General features: G+C 45.5%; 1 protein-coding gene and 1 long non-coding RNA gene across 7 annotated transcripts in view; one reads left to right on the plus strand and one right to left on the minus strand.

Annotated features, from left to right (window-relative positions):
* The first annotated feature begins 707 nt into the window (after nt 1-707).
* COPZ2 (COPI coat complex subunit zeta 2) lies at nt 708-15,888 on the plus strand. Of its 6 annotated transcripts, none has more exons than XR_013978994.1 (11): nt 709-939; nt 3,234-3,302; nt 4,794-4,875; nt 6,236-6,327; nt 6,819-6,874; nt 8,079-8,156; nt 8,974-9,025; nt 9,177-9,228; nt 12,287-12,325; nt 13,458-13,568; nt 15,824-15,888. XR_013978994.1 is itself a non-coding variant. In XM_080979527.1 (10 exons), exons 1-9 carry the CDS (start codon nt 814-816, stop codon nt 12,292-12,294), a joined length of 615 nt encoding a protein of 204 aa, XP_080835653.1. In that variant the 5' UTR covers nt 709-813; the 3' UTR covers nt 12,295-12,325; nt 15,824-15,888. The 6 variants fall into 6 exon arrangements, 2 of the variants coding, with proteins under 2 accessions (XP_080835653.1, XP_080835652.1); XR_013978995.1 differs by having other exon boundaries at nt 710-939; nt 9,177-9,304; XR_013978993.1 differs by lacking the exon at nt 9,177-9,228 and having other exon boundaries at nt 708-939.
* Nucleotides 15,889-19,518: 3,630 nt separating this feature from the next.
* The window catches only part of LOC308462162, a 14,291-nt gene continuing 11,165 nt past the window's right edge, over nt 19,519-22,644 (minus strand). The window contains exon 5 of the long non-coding RNA XR_013979029.1: nt 19,519-19,582. This is a non-coding gene — a long non-coding RNA (uncharacterized lncRNA). The remainder of the gene's footprint in view (nt 19,583-22,644) is intronic.

Consider the following 22,644-nt stretch of genomic DNA (forward strand, 5'->3'; position numbering starts at 1 on the left):
TGCTGGACATAAGTGAGGCTTATAAGAGAAGTTATCTCTGCCTTGAACTCAGAGCGTGATTTCAAACAAGTCATTTTATCTCAGCCTCCTCCAATGCAGGGGTAACAGACTGGCCTACCTTACAAGGCTGTTGTACAGATTACTAAAATATCCCATGCAAAGCTCTTTGAAAGCTTGGGAAACATTATGCAAATACAAAGCCGCCTCCTTTGCATTCAAATCTATTTCCAGGATTTACAACTTGAGTCCTAAGTGGGCTCAAATTTAGCCCTGATAATAAATATCCACTCTACCAAATAAGGGGAGGAGAGTGGTCTGATGATAATAAACCTGCCAGACCGGTACTTATCGAGAGCCAACAGCCCTGCGCAGTTGCTCTTCTCAAAGCGTTTTACTCAAAAACTTCCAGGAGGATCATGCATTAAGTTTGCACATCAAATCAGGAGAGAGCAGCGCAATACATAATTTTAAAGTATTGTAAGACACTGCGTGGGTTAAAAATGACGGAGAAGCATTTTTACGCTTTCCAAAATTGGTACATCTCTTTTCTTTCGAGTGAAAGCTGGTTTTCCTATTCTCATGCAAGAATTATTTTGCAGAGAAAGCCCTCGTTACAAATTGTCACAACTTTGTTGCCGTCGTCGTCGTCGTCCCCCTCATGCGCGGCGCACACATTTGCGGAAAGATCTTTATATGTATTATATTTACTGGGAGCGGTCTGGGGAGGGAGGATGCGGCAGCCCACCCAGTGCCTGAGCGGGGCGGAGCAGCCCAGCTCGGCCGAAGCTCATCTCTGCCGTGGAGACATCCGAGATGCAAAAGGCAGAGGCCCGGCCACGTCAGCACGACCACTTCGGGGGCGCCGCAAGGGGACGAGGCGGGGAGCGCGCCGCCGGAGTGCCGCTCGGACCCATGGAAATCCCCGCCGGGCTGATGCTGGTACGAGGGCGGGGAAGCAGCGGCGAGGGAAAAGGGGCGAAAGCCGGCCCTTGGGTTAGGCAGCCGCCTCAAGCAGAGGATTTTGGCCATCGCGAAAGGGCAGGCGTTCAATTCATTTGGACGCGTTTGCTCTCCAGCATCTGTGGAACTGTCTGCCTCAGGTGCCCAAAGGCGCGATGCACCTTCATTTGAGTGGGGCGGAGGGGGAGACGCCGCTAGATGTCGGCGCCTGAGGCTGCAGAAATGTCTAGGGCGGGCCCGCCGGAGGGGCGGGGGGAAATCCGCCACCGAAGCAAATGCCTGCGCGTTCAGAAACGGCTCTCCAAACTGCGTTGTACAGTTCATTTTCTGAACTTTACGCACCTCGGTTCCCAAGGGCCGTGCGCACGCCCGAGGAGAAGGCGACGCGCGTGTTTGCAAGGCGCGTTAAGAACAAACGTCGTCCTGAGAAGGACGGGCACAGGACAAAGCGTCCTCGGCAGGGGCCTAGCTCTTGCTGAAGTGGTAAACATGTGTCTCAGCTGCACCACGTTGGACTTCAAGGGGGGGGTCACATGACTGAAGGGTTTACCTATGCGAAACAAAACTCCCCTGCGCATAGAAAACTAAAGCTAAGGGAGAAGGGTTGGAACACAGCCTAGCCTTCTTCCTGATAGGCTCCTTTTCTGTGTGGGTAGGTGAATCTATTTTTCTTGTGGGCGTCCCCACATTCCATTATACCAGCTTCCACTTGCAGTCAAAAATAGTCTAGTCTGGACACCAGTTTACCCCTACCAGTGTTGAAGTAATGTCCAAAGTGAGGCTAGAATTGTAAACAAAACAAAGAAGAGAATAATTGACCTAAGGGGGAGGCTAATAAATGTATTGCCATAATATGAAATTTTTCTTATAGGCCAAAATGGCTTACATTTATTTTTTGTTTGGCCCAGGTATGTGTTTCAGGAGGTCTTAGATCAATGATGAGGAAGCTGAGGCTCTGCAGATGTTGTTGGACTACAACTCCCAGCATCTATGACTGGGGGCTGTTCTGCCTGCGGCTAGCGAGAGTCCAACAACATTAGGAGTGCCTCTGGTTCCTCATCCCAGTCTTCAACCGTAAAGTCTTAAGTGGACAGCACATCAAGGAGCACCTCAGAAAAGACATTGCGAATCAGGAAACCCTGGGGAAATGGGGGAGAATTCTAGGTTTCTGGGGTCAACAGAGCTAGAGAGATACTATTTATTGTGGAAATAAAAATAATAAAAATAAAAAATTGTCCAGTAGCACCTTATAGACCAGCTAAGTTTATTCTGGTATAAGCTCTCATGTGCATGCACACTTCTTCAGATACCGATGGACTTCCATTTCATTTGTTGTGGGACACAGTCCTTCGAGATCAGTTCTGTCCCCAGGAAGAACTGACACAGTGTCATCAGCCATACAAAGTTAAAAGAGATGGCACTCAGAATTAGTGGGGTCTCAAAGAAACAGTATTGTGAAAGGGGAAGGGACAGACCCCAGGGAGAGGGAAGCTGGTTCAGTATTCCACATCCAGGGACAGATAAGAGAATCCTTACTAAACGAAGATGGGGAGACTCATACAGGATGGGTTTTAGGCAGAGTGGGACCCAAAGGCATGGAAGGAGGCACCTCAGGGGAGTCTGCCATGTAGAATGTGAGGGACCCAAGAACTCACTACCATGAAATAGTAGTAGCAAGTGGTCCTTAGTAAACAAGCTATGGAAACAACTTATCTTGAACAAGTTCTGTAGAGGAAACCCAGAGAGACAGGAAGTACCATTTCCTGTTTGGGGAGTGCAGAAAGAGTTGTGAAGCGTTTGGTAGTGGGCTTTGTTGTTTTTGTGTGGGTGTAGACCTACTTTGCAGAAACACCAGTGAGGTCGGAGATGCACGGAAATTAGTTAGCTAGAAATATGAATGAAAGAGGTGCAGTGCCAGTCCAGAGAGCGAAAAGATTGAGTGCAGTTGGGGAAATCAAAACAATTTTGAACTGTAAGCTTATAGGGGGCAGGGTCCTTTTTTGTATATATTTTTGTGCTAAGTTCCATATATATTAATGGTGCCATACAAATATTTATTTTTTATTTTTGTAAAACAACTACCCTGCTCTTCAACCAAAAATGCCCATTGATTTAGATATTTAGATATGTTAGCTACATGGTATATGGTACTTGTATTTGTGGTAGTACAAGCTAAATGGGACAGTTCATAGATCTCACTTAATATTTTCTGGCTTTTTAAAAGTACATTCTTATCCCTTCATCTAAGTAAAATCAATTCATTTTGATCCTAGGAACCGTCCCTTTACACTGTCAAGGCAATTTTCATCTTGGACAGCTTTGGGCAGCGACTTTTGGCCAAGGCAGGTACCTCCACCAATTTTTTTAAAGGCTCAGTTCCACTCTGGTAAGACATCAGGTAGAATTATGAACACCATTTTTCAGGTTGGGAATAGAAGATCTCTGCTGGGGTGCATTCAGTAGTGGAGGTCAAACACATGAAACAAGGAATCCTACTACTTGTCCTTTGAGAAGGCCAGAGCAGCTTATCTGAGACTTGCAGTCAATCTCACACCCAGAGAATTGAGACCTGCTTAATTTGAACAGTGCACCCGCAGCATGTGTCCTCAGACCATTCATTCGGGTGGGCTTGTTGACTCCATCCCAGAAATTAAGAATTGCTATGCTGGATCACTGCTTAACAGCAACCAACCAAGTTCAGGGGGGTGGAGATTGCATAAGGAGGGCAATATCTGCCTTCTGCTGTTATTTCCTGCATGAGGTCGGCAAGAGATCCTTATTACCTTGGCTAATTGCCCCAGCTGTACTGGTGCCCCATGTAGCCATCCAGTCCCTTTGAAAAGCTACTTTTGCTACTTGGGACCAAACACTCTTTGTGTTCATTGAATTCCATCAGTTGAGTCTTCGTATCACGGGAATAACTTCCTGTTCTCGTAAATGTGTCCCCATCAATTTCAGCCACTGATTCCACCTTTATGCATTCTGACAGGTAATCGTTTTTCACTCTCTGTTCATCACTGATGTGAGGGATGAAGGGCCTGTGGACCTCCAGATGTCGCTGAACACAGCTCCTATCATCCCTGATTATTAGCCACACTGAGGGCCACATGTTCCCCATGCCTAATGTATACGTTACTCATTCTTGAGAGAGAAACCATAGAGTGCAGGAGCGAGAGCGTGAAAGACTGTTAAAACTGTTGAGAGAGAAAGCAGATTATGAAGGCTAGAGTGGCAAGAGATCCATGGCCAGTCTCTCTCTCGCTCTCTCTCATCTTCACTCCCTCTCCCTCCAACCCAGAAATAAACAGAAGATTTCAGAGGTGGGAGCATCCAAGAAATTTGAGGGCTGCATTCAAGCCCACCTCTGATGTAGTCCAACATTTTGTTTCCACCAACAGCCAACCAAGTGTTTCTGAGCGCTCACAGGTGGGCCAAGAAGTTAATAGCGTCCCCTTGTTTATCCCTAGCATTTGGTCTTGGATATAGATTGTCTCTGAATATGGAAGTTCCATTTAGCCATCATGCCTGATAGCTATTGCTCTATCTATTGCTTAGGAGCACTGTTCTCTAACAGGCTTTTACCAATTTTCACATCGAGGGGATTTTCATTTTCAATGAACGTGAATGTTGTGGAACTCCAGCTCCCATCAATCCCAGCCAGCACATCCAGTGATCGTGGATGTTGGAATTTGTAGTCCAGTAACAGCTGAAAGACCACAGGTTCCCAATCCCTGCTCTAAAGTCTGGATAGAGGTGATTCTTATTTGTTAGCCATTACCTACTCCTATACTGCCTCATCCTTGTTTTGAGCCTCCTATTCTGGCTCTCCACAGTATTATGATGACACCTTTCCATCTATGAAGGAACAGAAGAGTTTCGAAAGGAATGTCTTCAACAAGACCCACAAGACTGACAGTGAGTATGCGGCCGTTAAAGATAAACAAACAACCAACTAGCAGCCTCTAGTACCACCAGACACTCAACCATAGATCTCCTTGGCTCTTCTCCTTCCCTTGAGAAACAGAGACCACATCTGCACTGTACATTTAACGTAGTATCGTGTCACTTTAAACAGACACCGCCCCCCAAAAGAATTCTGGGAAGTGTAGTTTGTTAAATGGGCTAAGAGTTGTTAGAAGATTCCTATTCTCTTCATGGAGCTACAGTTCCCAAAGTGGTTTAACAACCAGTCTTCCTTCTTAGTTCTGTGAGGGGAATAGGGGGACTCTCAGTACCCTTTAAAATATTACAGCTCCCAGGATATGTTGAGAAAAGCCATGACTGTTTAAAGTGGTATGATATTGCTTTAAATGTACAGTATAGTGCAGGTACGACCAAAAATATTTCCATCAACCAAGAGTGAAAAGAGACACTTGGAGTGACAAAGGGACAGGTGATGGCAATGTGGAGTGGTCCAGCAACTGGCCTAAGTGATGGAGAGAGATCAAGAGGAGGACACATTGCAGAAGGTTTTTCTGCGCCGCGGAAGAGGAGGAGTATGGGGAGAATTTGGCCTGCACTCCTGAAGCAAATTTAGTTGCTGGTATGGAGACATATTTACCCCAAGACAAATCCACTCCGCTGGTTTGCATTTCAAATAGGTACTCCTGTAGAAATGTTAGCCATTATCTGGAGAGGAATAAGCAGTCTTTAAAAAATAAAATAAAAACCTGCCACTTAGAAGATGTTATGCCAAGCACAATCTTGTATGCTCTAACTGTTAGAAACCTGTGTGTGTTGGACAAGGCGTTTGCCTTATCTGCAGTCAGACATTGGCAGGCCTCCTTTTGGTCCCTAACTCTGCCATGCCACACTGTTCTGGGTGCAGTCAAGAGAAAACTCCTTCAGCTCTGGGACAGCTTGGCACACCCTTTAAAAGGTAAACAAGCTCCATCTCAGTCAGATGGAGCCCATCAGAAAAGACCTGGCTGACTCAGATTCCATCCATTTACAACTGCAGCATGGGTAGAATTAAATTGTTAGAAATCATAAAAAATAAATCAGAAATAAGGTCACCAGTCCACAAGCAAATGAGGCAGGGCCTGATGGAGTTGTAAGGTTCTCGAAGGTGGGATAGCTCAGTTGGTAGAGCATTAGACTCTTAATCTCAGGGTCGTGGGTTTGTGCCCCACGTTGAGCGAAAGATTCCTGCATTTTAACATTGGGGGTTGGACTAGATGCCCCTCGTGGTCCCTTCCAACAATACAATTCTATGATTCTAAGAGCTTTCCCGCTTCTCTCTCTAAACATTATTTCTCTTTCTTGTTTTCCTCAGGTGAGATTGCTTTTTTGGAAGGCCTGACCATTGTCTATAAAAGCAGCATTGATCTTTTCTTTTATGTAGTGGGAAGTCCCCATGAGAATGAGGTAAATACTTTTTTTTTTAGCCAGCAGGTAAATGAGCTAAATAGTGACTTATGTAGCCTTAAGTGATATCTTGTACTTCTTATTTTGTGATTTCATTGCCTTTCATTTCTGTCCGTCCCGTCCCCCCAAATGTTGAACAGAAAATAGTTATAGGTAGAAACCACGAAGAGAAAGGTTCTAATTAAGCTTACACATGACTTTACAAATGGACAGGACTCTGAGTAAAGATTGCACAAAGTCATCACATTGCCAAGTAATAGTGCTATGTTACATGTTGTGTAGAATCACCGTTTGCTTCTGTTCCCAGCTAATTTCAGAAAAACAAAGCTACAGCAAAGCTTTGGGGCCCCTACGTGAAAACAACCTATGTTCTGTCTGCTCTGTGTGTTTCTAGTAGATGGTCAGGGAGAAATACAGTACATGTTTAAAAGATCACTTGATTTTGTTTTTGTTGACGTGAGTCTTCCTTTCTTGGTCCCACTTTTTAATAGCTGATGTTGATGTCCGTTCTTACCTGTCTCTTTGAATCTCTCAACCATATGCTGCGGTGAGTATCATCATTAATCCCAGTGGAGATCAATGAGATTCTCACAAAGTGGAAGGGACAAAATAAATAATCGCTCTGACCTGTTGCCCAAAGATAGTATGTGTGCCCATGTGCTCGTAATCCAGATCATAGGTAAAGGTAAAGGGACCCCTGACCATTAGGTCCAGTCGTGGCCGACTCTGGGGTTGCGGCGCTCATCTCGCTTTATTGGCCAAGGGAGCCGGCGTACAGCTTCCAGGGCATGTGGCCAGCATGACCAAGCCGTTTCTGGTGAACCAGAGCAGCGCACGGAAATGCCATTTACCTTCCCGCTGGAGCGGTACCTATTTATTTACTTGCACTTTGACGTGCTTTCAAACTGCTAGGTTGGCAGGAGCAGGGACTGAGCAATGGGAGCTCACCCCGTTGCGGGGATTCGAACCGCTGACCTTCTGATCAGCAAGTCCTGGGCTCTGTGGTTTAACCCACAGCGCCACCCGTGTCCCCAATCCAGATCATAGTTTGGTACAAAACAGAGGATGGGCATATTGCAGAGAAGTGTAGCTGTAGAACAAAGAACATAAGATGGCTCAAAGAAGCAAGTGAAGCTGCATGCTACAGGGAATGGCAAAACTATGAGAATTTCTTAGTGGATTGTGTCTATTGCAATAGCAGATTAACAGTATCTCCAAGCTCAAAGTGCTTTCTGCTTTCCAGAAAAGCTTTTATTGGCAAGATACGTTCCTTCCCAAAATGTTCCCCTTGATTTATAGGGTATTTTAATGGACTGTCTCTTCAAATACCAAGAAACTGGTAGCAAGAATCTGCATCTGTGACTGTTTTCTAGGTGCCCCTGTCATCAAATGTGAAGCTGGTGACAATGAAGGAGAGAGCCTTTTCAGTAGTGGCACCCTGCCCATGTAATACTGACCTTAAGGAGGCTTGCGTACCATCCATTTTGCTATCACTTGGGCAGCACTCCTTTTTATTGTCTGAATACAATGAGAAACTCTGCCCCTTTGCAGAACTCTCACCATCCTGGTTGTTCTCCTTCTGGCACGCTCCAGTTTGTCAAGGTCCTCCTTCAAAATATGGCACCCAAAACTGGACACAGGTCCCCAGATGTGGCTTGACTAGCACAGAAATGACTCCTAAACTAGTTTAAATCTAGTAGTGTAGACATGTTCCTGGTGCTCATAGTTGCCTTGCCTTGTCTTGTATCTAGAAAGAACGTGGAGAAGCGAACCCTGGTGGAAAACATGGATGGGGTGTTCCTTGTGGTGGATGAGATCGTTGATGGCGGGTGAGATCATGTGGAAGGGGAGAAAAGGGAAATGAATTAATTTGGCAGATCTCAGCAAGCTGGCTCATGTCACCCTGTTTTAAATCTGGAGTTAAAAGGATCTGCCATAGCTCATCCAACTCACCGAGATTCAAACACTTGCTGAGTACCTAAATCACATTAAGGAATCCAGTTAAAATGTAAACACAAGTAACAAAATGTGAGCTCAATTAATTCATGTTTTACAAACAACCCATTAGATGTGTTTTCTCCTACTTTTTGAACTAGTAAGAGACTCACAATTAAAGGTAATTTCTCCTTTTCAAAAGGCAGAATTGCAGTTGATGCATTGCTCCCTTGCTTGAGGGAAACGAAATGAAAAAGGTTTCACAAAATACCAGGAGGAAGGGAGGAACTTTGTGGGAGTTACTACTTTTGTTTTTAAAGGCTCTCATAAATGTTCTTACACTGCCATGGTGCAGCCTAGGGAGAGATCAGATATAAAATGAGAACAGGGCTTTAGAAAACAGCAGCGCATAAAATAAATGTCGCCAAATGGCACAAGGAATGCCATGGTGCTGTTCATCACTGACAACAGCCAGTAAGCCACAGTCACAATTGCACAAATTGTTTCTTAAAAGATGCATTCTTAAAATGCAGTGTCTGGCAACAAAACGTTGCCTTTGGATCAGTAGTGTAAAGTGCTTTAGAATCGCTTCCCCAAATGCTTCTGGATTCCTTGCAACAGCTGCATAACAACTGCATAGTTCTTGCCAGAGACACAGATCAAAATCTCCCTTCCCAAGATGTTTCATGTTATGTTTCTTCTCCATTTTAGTGTGATTTTGGAAAGTGATGCCCAGCAAGTCATACAGAAGCTGAATTTTAGGGTAAGTGGTCCGTCCCTCCCTCCCTCCCTCCCTCCCTCCCTTCCTTCCTTCCTTCCTTCCTTCCTTCCTTCCTTCCTTCCTTCCTGTAAATATTCTCTCATCTCTGCACTTTATTCCCTTGCTCATCTCCCTGAACCTCTTTCCACCTCAGACGATCCCGGAGCCTGCAGCTTATGGCTTTGTTCTCTTTGATTACATCACGGGTAACTCCGAATACAATGAAATTTTGCCCGAGAGGCTCTACAAATAGCGAACTGTTCTCGCAAACAGGATGCAGGTGTAAGACTTGACTTCCTTCTAAGCATGTCGCTTTAATGCAGCATGGCAGCTGACTGGGTTAAAATCATCCTGCTTCCTTTATCCCCCATTGCAAATCGTCCGGGGAGATTCTTTCTCTCCTTTCTACCTGTCTGGCTTTTCCCACACCTCTAGACCCTTTTTGGGGCTGTGGCTAAAAGTAGCTTGTGTGCATGTAGGAATGGAGGGGGGCACAATTGCAAGAAAGCAAAAAAAGCCCAGATACTGTAAAGCCCTAGACATTTTGATCTCATGGTACCATTTAGGCCAGAACCTGTGTGAAGCCAGCACTCGCGCATCTCTAGCCAGCTTATATCAAATTACTGTTGTTATAAACACACACAATGGTTCTATGAGATTGTATCTTGTTGGCAAAAAGGAGGTGGCTGGGTAAAGAAGTAGGAAGCAAAGGTAGCCAAGGGGATGCAAAAGAGACTGAATCTGCTATAGGGCACAAACAAAACCTTTGTATTAGCAGTGGTTGCTTCCTTGCCTCCCAGGAATGTAACTTTTTATTATATTTATTTTAAAAGAGGATTTCTGAACTGCCAATTCATTAAAAAAAGAGTATACAGTAAAATCATTAAAACATTATAAAGTTTCAAAGTAAATTAAGAAACGACCAACACAGAAACAAATTAATTCTCTAAAGAGGCTTGTGGAAAGAGAAATGTCTCTAGCAGGCAGCTAGACAACAGGATTGTGGGTGCCTTCCATTGCAGACATGGCAAACTTTCTGCAATTAAGGGAAGAGAAAATGGTGCAATTTTATTGCATTTTACGTAAGTGTCCTGCTGCGAACGGGTTGTTTCTGTCTTTCATCCCATGAGGATGCTGGTGGAGGGATACTATAATTAAAGCTAAATAAATGATTTTTAATAAGTGGCCAGAGGGGTAGCCTATATTTGTATAGGATGAGTCAGCCGCAAAACACATGCAGCATGTGTGTGTGCCTGGTATGATATGGTGTATGTGTGAGCTTCTAAGCATGCTGTGTCAACAGCAGTATTAAACTATGTTCCCACTTCATCAGAATATGCACAAACACTCCCCATATTTGGGTTTGCTTTCCAAGTTTTTTTTTTTTTAAGGAGGACATGAGCCTGCAGCATGGACAACTTTTGAGTGTAACAATGCTCTCGATGTTAAATATCGCTGCTATTCGTCTGGTTTTGCTCCTGTGATGGGAAATAGGATCGGGAGAGGATATGTAATATCAGTAGCCTGGCTTCCAACCTTTAAGGGCTCTTGCAGAACTATCTCTGCATGTGTTGTACCCACCTCCAGCAGCTATGGGGGTGATTCTGTTTATGGCCTGTTTCACACAGGAGCCTGGTGGTGAAAAGCTGAGTGACTGTGGCTGGTAACAGACCCAAGAACAGCTAATGGAAATAGGCACAGGAGGAGCCAAGTCAGAGGAATGGTCCATTTGGTTCATCATTGTCCACAGTGCGTGGTTGCATATCTCCCATGGTGTCAGACAGAATCTTTACCTAGGGATGCTGGGACAGTGAATAGGGTCTTGCACCGAGTTAAAAGCCACCTCTTCCTACCCTCTCTCAGTGCCACCATTGCCACCACTTGCCTGCTGGCTGAGGCATCGATGGAGGGAGAATAATCAGGCAGGAAGCAATGAGGTCCAATGTACACCGCTTTAGCTGCACATTGAATTTTATTTACCATGTTACCCTATTGGCCCGAATATAAGCCACACCCGCAAATAAGCCACACCTTTAAAATTTGGCGGCTTGGGGGAGGATTGGGAGCCGTGGACAGGATGGGTACCCGTGCTCTCGGGCTGCTTCCTGGGGGGGGGGGGCGAGCCACGCTGCTTTGCCAGCGGCATAAGGTTGCAAATATAAGCCACACTTTAACGTTTCATGATTTGAACTTGGAAAAAAATGTGGCTTATATTCAGGCCAATACGGTATTGTCCATTTGGAAAATACCTTTTGGGATTCTTTACTGTCTGTCTGCTTGGAATTTTCCCATCTTGAATAATTTGAAGTTGCCTGCAAATTTTGCACTACCTCGTGGCTTCCTTCCACCTCCAGTTCATTTATGAATGTTAAAACACTATTCCAACTATTCCACTATTCCAAATGCAATGTGAAGATTCCCTCCAATGTGAAAACTGCCCATTTATTACTTCCTCCTTCTCCCTGTTCTTTAATCCATTACTGACCTGTCAAAGGACCTGTCCCATTATCTGGTGACCGCTAAGGACCAAACTAGATGAAGAAACCATTCACAGAATTACCAGCTGTGCGAATGGCTTTTAAAAAGCAAATGGCAGGCTCATGAGGCCTGATCTAGATCAGGAATCTGGTGTGGGAATTTCGGAGGGGGGTTGCACTTGCTGTTGTTATGGAAGAAAAACTCCCATTCATGCTCCCTCCCCATTCACTACAAAGAGGCATTTGATCTCAATTGGGACTGCAGAAGGGGGGAAAGGGTTAAAGCCTAACTTAACACCCACCCACCCACCCCCGTGCCAGGAGCCTAATCCAGATTGTGGGGGAGTGGGCTTTTTAAAAAGTCATGCACACCGTTGATAATTCTCTGAATGGTGCTGCATCCAGTTTGTCCGTAAATTTAGCCCTTGTTGCTCTGCTGTCAGAGGTAACAACAAAGGGGGTGGGCAGATAAAGTGAAAAACACCATACTTCCCCCCCTCAAACCATCACCTACCCACCTTTTGTCCTGGCCAGTGCAAGACTGGATGAGTTTTTTTCTATCTCGGCTTCTGAATTAGTTCTTCAAGAGATCTCCCTGAAAAAAGCTGCCTGGGTTGGCCTGGGTGTATCTCTCCCAACACTTATTCATAAATTTTGTCATAATGGTCTTTAGCTGCTCAATTTCTTGCTTGTGGTATATTTAAAGGAAATGTCATTGTCTGTGTCTTCAGCATTTTGCTCTTCAGATCCCCTTAAATTTCCTCACCTTTCCCCTGCCTGTTTTTAGGTGGATGACAGCTCTTTATCTGAACACAGTGTCACTCAGGTGAGTCTACTCTGGAGTTTCTCTTGCGTGCAGGTACCCTGCTCTCAGCTGGCGGTGTCATCATGCGGATTAGTTAGACAAGTGGGACCCACAACAGAATGTTGCAGTGCAGAGTGCAGCACTTCAGGATTCCAGCTACTCCCTGCTCCATCCCAACTTCCTCCTTGTTTTCCCTTCTTCCCCCAACAAAAACTTAAGTGTGCTAAGTGTCTAGAAATTGTTCTAAGATGTTTTATGGGGCCCCTCTCCCTGGTTCCAGCTCCCAGGTTTTTCTGTGTTTCTGCAAATATTTGGGTATCTCCAAGCCTGCCTATACCTATCCTCTCGTGCGTGGACAGTGTATTTTGACTACCATATTTTTTGCTCTATAAGACTCACTTTTTCCCTCCTAAAAAGTAAGGGGAAATGTGTGTGCGTCTTATGGAGTGAGTGCAGGCTGCGCAGCTATCACAGAAACCAGAACAGCAAGAGGGATTGCTGCTTTCACTGCGCAGCGATCCCTCTTGCTGTTCTGGCTTCCGAGATTCAGAATATTTTTTTTCTTGTTTTCCTCCTCCAAAAACTAGATGCGTCTTGTGGTCTGGTGCGTCTTATAGAGTGAAAAATACGGTATATAAGGATTCGCACTCAGTAGCATGTAAGATGTGTGCCAGAGGCAGTTATGGGTATTGTCTGTGTAGTACGCAATATTTTCCCACAGGCATGCATGCCCTCTCCCCCAGCAAAGCATATACTTGCCTTTGCAAACGTGCAATTAAAACTCTGCTGGGGGAATTTCTGCGGGGAGAGCTTCAGTACCCAGTCTGCCCAGAAGCAGCTTTTCTTTCTTAAAATTGGCATCGGGACTCTACTGCATGTGTTTGCACAGAGTGCGTGTATGACATCAGCATGTGGCCATAGAGGCGTGTATGTGAGAGAGGGAGGAGGAGAGTGTGTACAGGATACAGAGTTCAAAGTGAGAGACTGCGCTGTTTTCTCTTCCCACAAACCGGAAAGTTGCTTCCTGAAACCAGACCCTGTTCAGCCAAACAAGAGGCTGAAAAATGTTGGTAATATTGGTAGCAATTCTGCTCCACCTCCCCTAAGGTTTCTTATCCCCCCGCCCCCCATCTCACTAGCTATCTCCTTGCAGGCCGTCTTCTCCAAGTTAATCCTGATGGCATAGATCAAGAGGACAGGGGGTGGGTCCCTGGCAGGTCTCCTAACACCGTACTAACTGCCTCTTCTTGTCTGCTGCCTTAGAGTAAGTAGTTGGCAACATAAACCCCTCGAGTCTGCGCTGCTGCTTTTGCCTGTGAAAATATTTCCCATTTTAACCCAGTTGCTCCGATCCATAGAACGAGAACCATTGCTTAAAAAACGACCTGCGTAATCAATGCTCGACTGTCCCAATGAGTTGACGTTCGCAGTTCCAGGGACCAGGAGACAGGTCCTCAAAACTGGGGTGGGAAGGGGGAGATAGAAGAGCGTGGTATAATGTTTGAGCCTACTCCCTGTTTGAATGTTACTTTCTCGTGGCTGCTCTTGCCAAGTCTAACTGATATGTGGCTGTTTCCTTCAACATTTTTTTACATCTCCCAATTCTCTGTGGCATATTAGGGGTATACTCAATTTTGTCATTTTAATTTTTTCACAGTGAAAGTGTCTTGGTGGGAATTTTCACTTGCTTAACTATTCCACACGCTGCTTATTGCCTGTTTGAACTAGCTTGTTTTCCTTATCTGTAGCTTTTGACACCAGCCAGCCAAGGATCGCATAGGTAGTGTGAGGCCATCAGGTTTCATGCAGGAATGGCTGCATGACAGCTTCACAAAGCCAAATCAGAATGAAGGCAGAGAGTTCTGCTTTCACTCTGAATAGGCTCCCTGACGATACTGCATAGCCCATCAGATTATGCTAAGTGATGATACTAAGCAAGAATGAAGGGCAGTGCTTTCTGCCTTCACTCCGAATGAGAGATCATTTTGGCTGTGTTTTACAGTGCCTCCTGAATAATTGTCGAAATGGGAGAATGCAATTTGTAGCTCGACAACTTACGACATACATGTACCCTACATATCTATATGGGCTTTATCTAGTTTGACTATCATGGGTTGTAGTTTGATTTGAATGCTAAGAATTCTTCATTAGAGATTTGCAGCTTTCCGCACAGGACTACATCCCCCAAGATTCCTTAGAATGAGGGAATGAATATTAAGACAGTTTAAATCTGTATTAGCCTATAGGGCACACTTGTAGCCAACTGCACCATTTCGCATAAATAGCGCCATGGGGCCACATGTTGCCTAGCAACTGCAAGCGCACTTTACATAGGCCTAGCATCATAGCTGGGGAGAAAGTCGAGGAGGGGGTCAGGGGAGAGGGGCTGGCACTAAGGGACACATTACAGTGAGGGACAGAGGACATGCTGGGGCCCAATATCCCCTTTGTCCACAATGGGGAAACTAAAGGGCATCACACATAAATGCTTGGCATATCTCTATATGCACCAATGTTTGCTTAAACATTGTGATCAGATTACTGTGGACATGATATAATTCATCTTTTTTAAACAGAGGGAGAACTCAGATAGAGTTGGGAAGTCCTTAGCATCCAGTTGCCCGGGCCACCACAAACTTTTGTGTCTGTCCTAGAGCCTGATTTTGCATTCATTGATCACCCCTTCTTCATCTAAAAGACACACCTGCCCCCTGGTGTTCAACTAGTTAGGTTGAGACACTTCCCAAGATTTGATTCCTTTAGAATGTTCATCTGGATTTAGCTCCCAGAGCTTTTTTTTTTTAAATGGCAGTGGCAGATGTGACACCAGACTAACAAACATCAGCATGCCTCTTGAGTACGTGCAGAGTGCCTTTTCCATAGCTTTGCATAACTGCAATTGGCAGCTGCGTATTCAGGACTGGAGGAAGATCTTCCACGTCAAAAGAAATGACTCCCAATAGGAATGGGGAATTGGACTCCAACTCCCATCAGCCCCTGCCAGTGTGGCCAACACAATGCAAGTTGCAGTCCTACAACACCACATGTTTTCCTGATTTACAGGGTGGTTTGAACCACAGTATCTGCTGGTTGACTTGCATCTACATCGTGCATCTGGTTGACCGGGATTATTAGAACACATGTTCCACAATGCATTGCTTTCTGTTTGAGAGATGCTGTGTTTTGGATGATTGGGGTGGAGGGAGTGTTGAGGGTGGTAGTGCTGGGTGGTCCTGCCTCATAGGGTCACATTTGGTCCGGTGATCTTTTGGCTCCTGCGAATTTATTTCTGGACTTGCTCTTTGTTAACCATCTCCCAAGATAAGCTTGTAAAGATGCAAAGAAATGCAAACAACAGATCCCTTTAGTTTTAACTTCAGAATGGCTAATCAAATTGCCCCAATGCAGGGCCTACAGATTCCCCATGCCTTTGGCCTAGCCTGTTGGCAAAACACTGGAGATAGAAGCAATTAATTGTTCTCATTTTCTCTCTCTCTCTTCCCCCCAACTTGTTCATAGGTTCTGCAGTCTGCCAAAGAACAAATTAAGTGGTCCTTATTAAAATAAAGTCACCCACAGCAAAAGACACGGCGTTGGAGAGTTTTGTTTTTACATTTTCTCACATTGCTCTGTTCTTCTGAGCCTTTCCCATTTGCCCCAAAGGATGAGGATGGAACCTTTCAGTGGGTACAAGTTGGTTGGCTGACAAGTGGAGAGAATGCTAATTTCCCAGGGACTCATCTGTGTAACTTTGGAGGGCTGGGGAAAGTGTGTGTGTATTTCAAAAGTGTTCTAAACAAAGTAATAGAATCATCTATTACAGCCCTTCCTATTTTTGGACTACAACTCCCATAATTCCTGCTAATCGGCAGTTCTGCCTAACACCTGCATTACTGGAATAAATGTAACGCCATGGTAAGCCTGAAAACTCAAATCAGGCTGATCCATCTAAGTAATATTTCAGAGGTGCAGTTTTAATTTAATTTTTTTTGCTCTGGTTCCTTCACAATTGCTGCAAATAGCCCACTCTAAACTTCCCTTGCCTGACCTCTTCTGGGATATAATGACATTGCAGTCCCGAGATAATCATATCCTTTCTCAGTGCCTCCCATTTGTTGACGTGACAGTAAAACCTTTACTTGCAGTAAAGACTTGCTTATTGTTCTGAACAAAATGGACAATTGGGCAGTGGCAACTGTCCCTCCTCCTCGACCCCCCAAGCACAGTTGCCAACTTGCATTCAATAGAGAAGTGCGATGCAGAGTCTTGGCACTAAGCTGTTTTGTGGTAGAGGGTTGGCCATGGGACCTTGGTCTTCCAATTTACTACCTTGCTAAAGTGGTTTACTGGCAAAACTGGTTGCTTAGTGTGGTTCTGAGCTTCATGACAAATGACAAATTTAGTACTGCAGCCCACTGGCCTCCAGTGTCCTCTTCAGTCTTTCCTACCTGCCAGGTGCAGCCATTGCAGTATTGGTGGTGGTGGTGGTTGTTTTATAATGAGCCTGTTTCTGTGCATAAAGAGCCAGCCCAAGCTCCCAGATCTGCTCAGAAACTTCCAGTTAAAATACTCAAGGAGTGCAATGCAAATGGCGCCCCAAACAGAAGCACATGCTGTGCACACAGGCATAATCCCACAGAAAGTTCTCTGCAAACCCCATTGAATTGAATTGTCCAAGAGGATGGCACCTGTGTGGAGCTGCTCTAGGAGAACCTCCTGGAGAACCCCCATGGAGTGACTCTTGTCTCGCCAGCCCTTCTCACTCGACAACAACCATTTGGGGTGGCCACCTCACCTCGCCTATCAGAGTTGGGCTGCCTCTAATACACAAACAGGCTCCACCCTTCCTGCATGTCTCCTGCAAAGTGATATTCTTGCACTGCTCCTGTAGACCACAGTGGGGTTTACAGAATTGTGCTTTTTCAGTCTCCTTTCAGTGCCTTTCCCAGCTCTGACACCCAAATCGCCAACAATTGAGACATAACAGTGTTCAAATCCTGCTGACTCCACTTTGACCCTGCTCTGGATCTTGTCAGTACGATGAACCCAACTAGGCCTGCTCTCCACATCCAAGCCTATGCATGCTCCTTAATGGTCTGTGCACTGTGTGCCTTGCACAGCTCAGTGGAAGAACACAGGCTTCTTCCACATTCGTCTCGGGCATAAACAGGTAGGGATGGGCGAGAATCCCGTCTGAAACCCTGCAAAGCCACTGCAGTGTAGATGGTAATAATATTGAGTTAAACGGTCTGCTTCCAATTTTCATGTGTTTCACTCTACCAAAGCGCCAAAAAAGCCATTCACAAGGGAATGTGGAACGCTACCTTATACTGAATGAGACGATTGTAGCTTCCCTAACAATGACTGTCATTAGCTCTCCAGGGTCTCTATTAGGAGGTCTTTCTCAGCACTGCTGGAATACACCTGAGAAGGCCCTCTTCCTCACAGCCAGGCATAACACATCAGTCTCCAAATATTTATTGCACACACAGGTTGATGCAGGGCTGAGAGCCAGTGCAGTGTGGTGAACTGAGTCTCAGCCTAGGCCCTGGGTTCAAATCCCCACTCAGCCGTGAAGCTCTCTAGGTGACCTTGGGCCAATCGCTGCCTAACGGACAGGGTTTTGAGGATTTAATGAGGAGCAGGGGGAACCAATGTATGCCGCTTTGGAGAAAAAAAGGGGGATGTAAACGCAATCAATAAATGAATAAAATAAGGGTGGTTGTGGTTCCTCCTTTGTTAAATTCCTGCGTGTATCAGGGCACTGGATCAGGGCCAGGTGACAGCCCTAACCTGGTCTTCCCATTGCCTTTTTGCCTTGCACATCAGAGCATTGGATTGGGTTCCGAGGTTGAACAGAGCAGTAGTCTTCATTCTCCCCAAACAGCAGGGAATTGTAAGTGAAATCCCTGTACCACCTCCCGCCTTGCCACTACAGAGCCTGGTTTGGGAAAGGTTAATAAGTCATCCATAAATGACTCCCCAGCTACAGGCCATATGATGCATTTTATTGTGCTTAAAATATTTTTCTTTCAGGGGCCGCCTTGCGTGCAGCTTGCCGCGTGGAGCCTAAGTTTGTTGTTTTTGCAGCAAGATTTGGCCTTGCTCCTTTATTTATAGCATGGGCGGGCGAGGAAGGCGGGTGGGGGTGGGAGGACATAGCATTTGTTTTACATTAGGACCAAAGCGAGCGCTCGCGGCCTAGTAGATGAGGAAACTTCCTTCTGCATGACTCCATGGCCAGTGTATGTAAATACACCAGAAAAAGGGGGGGGCGTGGGTCAGCAGGCGCCAGAGAACTGTTTTGATTTGAAAATCACAGGGAACTGAAACATGTCCATTAAAAAGACACGGAGGGAGGAAGGGATGTAAAATTCTGCATCTGCTTTTCTAACATCTGGAGATTGTAACAAAATCAGGTGCTAGGACAAAAACCTTTCCGGAAGGCACGTTCCCTCAGCCCAGGTGTGCAAAAACGATGGTGAAGCAATATGCTCTGAATCGGTGTTTTTCAAACACCAGGATGTGGGCTCATTTTCAGGTGGGCTTCGGTATTATGGCCTGCCAGTTCATCCTGCCTTGCCTGTCCCAGCCTTCTAGCTGTGCTGTAGCCTTTGGGCCCGACCAAGGTTTGCACCAACAACTTCTTAAATGCTGAGTAAAGACGGCTGGAAGACAGCAGTTGCAGGCTGGGGTGATGGGAAAGGGCCAGAGGAGGTTTTGAAGGAAATCGCAAAGTGATTGAAGTTAGATATTAGAAATATATTTATTATTGATAGTAAACAAACAGGGAATAGAAAGGAATGGGTAAGAAAGAAAAGGTATTCTAGGAAAAGTAACAATGCAAAAGGACAGGAGAGGAAAGATGAAATAAACTAGTAGGGTTTTTTTGCGGTGTAGGGGGGATAGGGTACAAATTGCGTGTGACGAGAGTGGGAGAAGAAATCACAGAAGACAGGTAAAATATTTTTAAGAGACGTGGGGATGGGAAGGGAAATAATATAAAACGAAAAGGCTTTTCCACTTAAAGCAAATCAGCTTAAAATGGAGAGGCTGAGTCACAACACCTCAAGAGCAAATGCCTGTTCTTAACTTGAGGAAAGCAGAGCTGTGGAACTCCTTGCCACAAGGGAAATTGTCCTGGCAAAAGAACAAAGCAATTTCCAAGGATTGATTAGATATCAGTAGAAAGAGAAGTCGGTAACAGCCATCTACCTCCATCTAACACTATTTTGTGACTGACAGGCCCCAGCAAACTTCAGTCCTCTCAAGTGGATCCTCAGGGCAGAAAGTTTGAGAATTGCTGCTCTGATTTATATGCTCTTCTACAACTAAATTAATCTTTTGAAGCATTAAAAAAAAGAGGCGAATTCGATTACAGCTGCTTTCAAGAGGAATTGTGCATCATGCTAGTAAGCAGAGTTGCTTTCTCCGGTAATTTTAGACTTAATGGTCTTACAGGGCAGAGGCTCTTTTAATGTGTACTGTTTCACTTGCTTAGAAAACATGGTCAGCCAGGCCTGTTTATTCTGCTTGGTGGGGCCCTGGGTTTCTGCTCCCAAGTCCTACACCGACAGCACCACTGCTAAGAAGGAAGAAAACAGGATGGGAACGATATATTAGGATTAAGAGAGGGCGAAAAAACAAAGTTGGGGTAAACAGCATCAGAAAAGGTGGGAAAGGAATGAGCTGGTGCAACTGTGGTTTGTGAAGCCATGGTGGTGCAAACTGTATTGATAATAGCTTGCTGGGGTCCAATCACGATCCTCCCCCATTGCCGTTGGTGTGCAATGGCATCCTGAGTGACAGACAAGGTTGCCTGATTCAGCTGTATGAAACTTACCCTATGGAAAGCAAAGGTCCTTAGCACCCTCTCCTGGCCTGCTGCTTCTTCCACCACCCTCTCCCTCTTTAGAAACACAAATTTGTCCCTGGGATCAGGAAGCTGATTTGTGGTCCTGCATCGCCACCTACTGGCAAACATTGGTCATGTCGTTTCACATTTGATCCACACAAAATCCCAACAGTTTCTCCTCAGCTGGGTTCAGGCTGTGTTAAGCCCCTGGATTTGGGTTTTCACTGCCAAGTGTTTTATCTTTCCTGTTCTGAACTGGGATGCTTTTATGCTGCTGTCTTAGGAGGTTGTGTGTTGCGCACGTATTAATGGAGCATGTCAATAGCAGAGTGTATCTGAGCACGTGCGGAGTGCATTTCCCTCACCTCCAAGAAACCTTAGCTGGCTTCTGCACATCTGGGATGAAGGGCTTAGTGCTCCCATGTCAGAGATAATGGCATCCAAGCAGGTTTTGGGCTTCTCTTTCAGGAAATTAACCAAAGGGTTTTAAACACCAGACACCTGTCACTGCTGATTATAATATGATCATGCATGGTGCTATATGAGGAAGGAAAACACTGGATAAACTGCTGAGCAGTGAGATGGGATTCCCTGTCTTTGGTACTGCCCTTAGAAAAAACGTATTGGTTAGGCTTTCTATGCCCTGTCCTGTTTTCTTCCACAGAATTGGTAGCAGGGTGATTCCCTAGAAGACCAGAAAGCTGAAATTTATAGTTCAGTACTCAGAGGCTCTTAATCTCAGGGTTGTGGGTTTGAGCTCTGTATTCCTGTATTGCAGGGGGTTGGATTAGATAACCCTCGTGGTCCTTTCCAACTCTACAATTCTATAATTACCAGATACGAAATGCAGATGTTATCAGCCAATTTGTAAAGGCTTTTTTTTGCCATGAAGAGCTGGATACAACCCTAAATAAATAAATAAATAAATAAATCATAATAGCAGAGAGCAGCAGGCAGCAAGCCCAAGCTTTCCACAGACTGCAGCTGTGTAGGCTCCCCCTCCTCATCACTAGGGGAACCAAATGCAAACGAGGACAGGGCTCCCTCACCTTGAAGAGGGGATTCCATTAGGTTTAGCTCATCAGGCAGGAACAGAGCTGGAAGTTTGTCAGATTTGCAGCAGTAATCTGTAGCTTGTGTCTAAGAAAACGTCAGAGAAAACACTTGGGCTCTGATCCAGCCAAGGCAGAAGGAGTACAGAACAGGCCCAGCTAAGGACTTGCATAAGAAATCTAAAAGGCCCCTCTTCTTCCTTGGGTACAATTATCAATTACCAAGATGTCCTCTGGTAGAAGCCTCACGGAAATGAAGAGAAGTCTTTTGACAGCTCCCATCTATTTCAACAGGGCTTCCTGATGGAATTGTGCCCTGTGGATCAGGTCTCTTTGCCTCCATGGGCAGAGTATCCAAGCTTATCTTGGCTCATAACTGTGCTGACCTCTTGTGCAGCAACACTTTAGGATGGGCTGAAACTCAGTGGCAGAGCATGCAGAAAGGCCCAGGTACAACGCCCAGCATCTCCAGGTAGGGCTGGGAACGTCCCTTGCCTGAAACCCCCAAGAGCTGCTGCCAGTTCAGTGCAGGCAATATTCAGCTAGATATTGGTCTGACGCAGAAAAAGGCATCTTCTTAACACTTCCCACTCCTTGGATCAGCAGCGATGGGTATGCAGACGTCTGCTGCTGGCACAAGACGGGCAACATCCACCAGCGTACTGACACTTATGTAAATGCACCACTTTGGCATGTGCACCAAGTCTGGGCAGTAGGCACACTGAGAGATGCAAATAGGCCCAATGTTATCCGGGTGAATTTCATGACTGAGTGGGGATTTGAACCCTGGTTTTCTTAGTCCAATATTCTTACCACTACACCACACTGGCTTCCATCAGATATCTAGGGAGACGGCCAGCACCCATGGGCATAGCTAGGATTTTTGTTGGGGGGGTCAGAACCGCAGATTTGTATTGATTTTGATTGATTTAGGGGGGCAGCTGCCCCCTGCCCACCCTGGCTATGCCCATGCCAGCACCCTAAGACACTTACAGAACACAAGCCCAGCTGTGTCCCCCTCAGCCTCTTTCTCAGTTGTGGCTTTCCTTTAACATACAAACCTAGTTTACACTTCTCTCTGGTTGTGGGTGAGATAAGGATGAGTCAACCACCACTTAGCCTTCTTGGACCATCTTAGCTCCTGTGGAGGCACATCACCTGAACATTACTGGTTAACAAACCATGCTTAAACCAAAAACCACCAAGCCCAAGAAGCTTCCCCAGGTATTGCCTCAGAACAACCCACGCTTAGACCCCTTGCGACAGAAATCTGATAGAAAACTTCTCACAACAGTCTGCCTTTCTTCCATGGAATTCAAGGCAATATTAATGGTTCTCCAGGCAGTCTCTCATCCAGCCACGTTGACCAGACTCAGAGCCATAGCTGTCAACGTTTCCCTTTTTTTAAAAGGGAAATTCCCGTATTCCAAATA

The sequence above is a fragment of the Podarcis pityusensis genome (assembly GCF_964106645.2).
Source record: "Podarcis pityusensis genome assembly, chromosome: 13".
In the NCBI taxonomy this organism is placed as follows: domain Eukaryota; kingdom Metazoa; phylum Chordata; class Lepidosauria; order Squamata; family Lacertidae; genus Podarcis; species Podarcis pityusensis.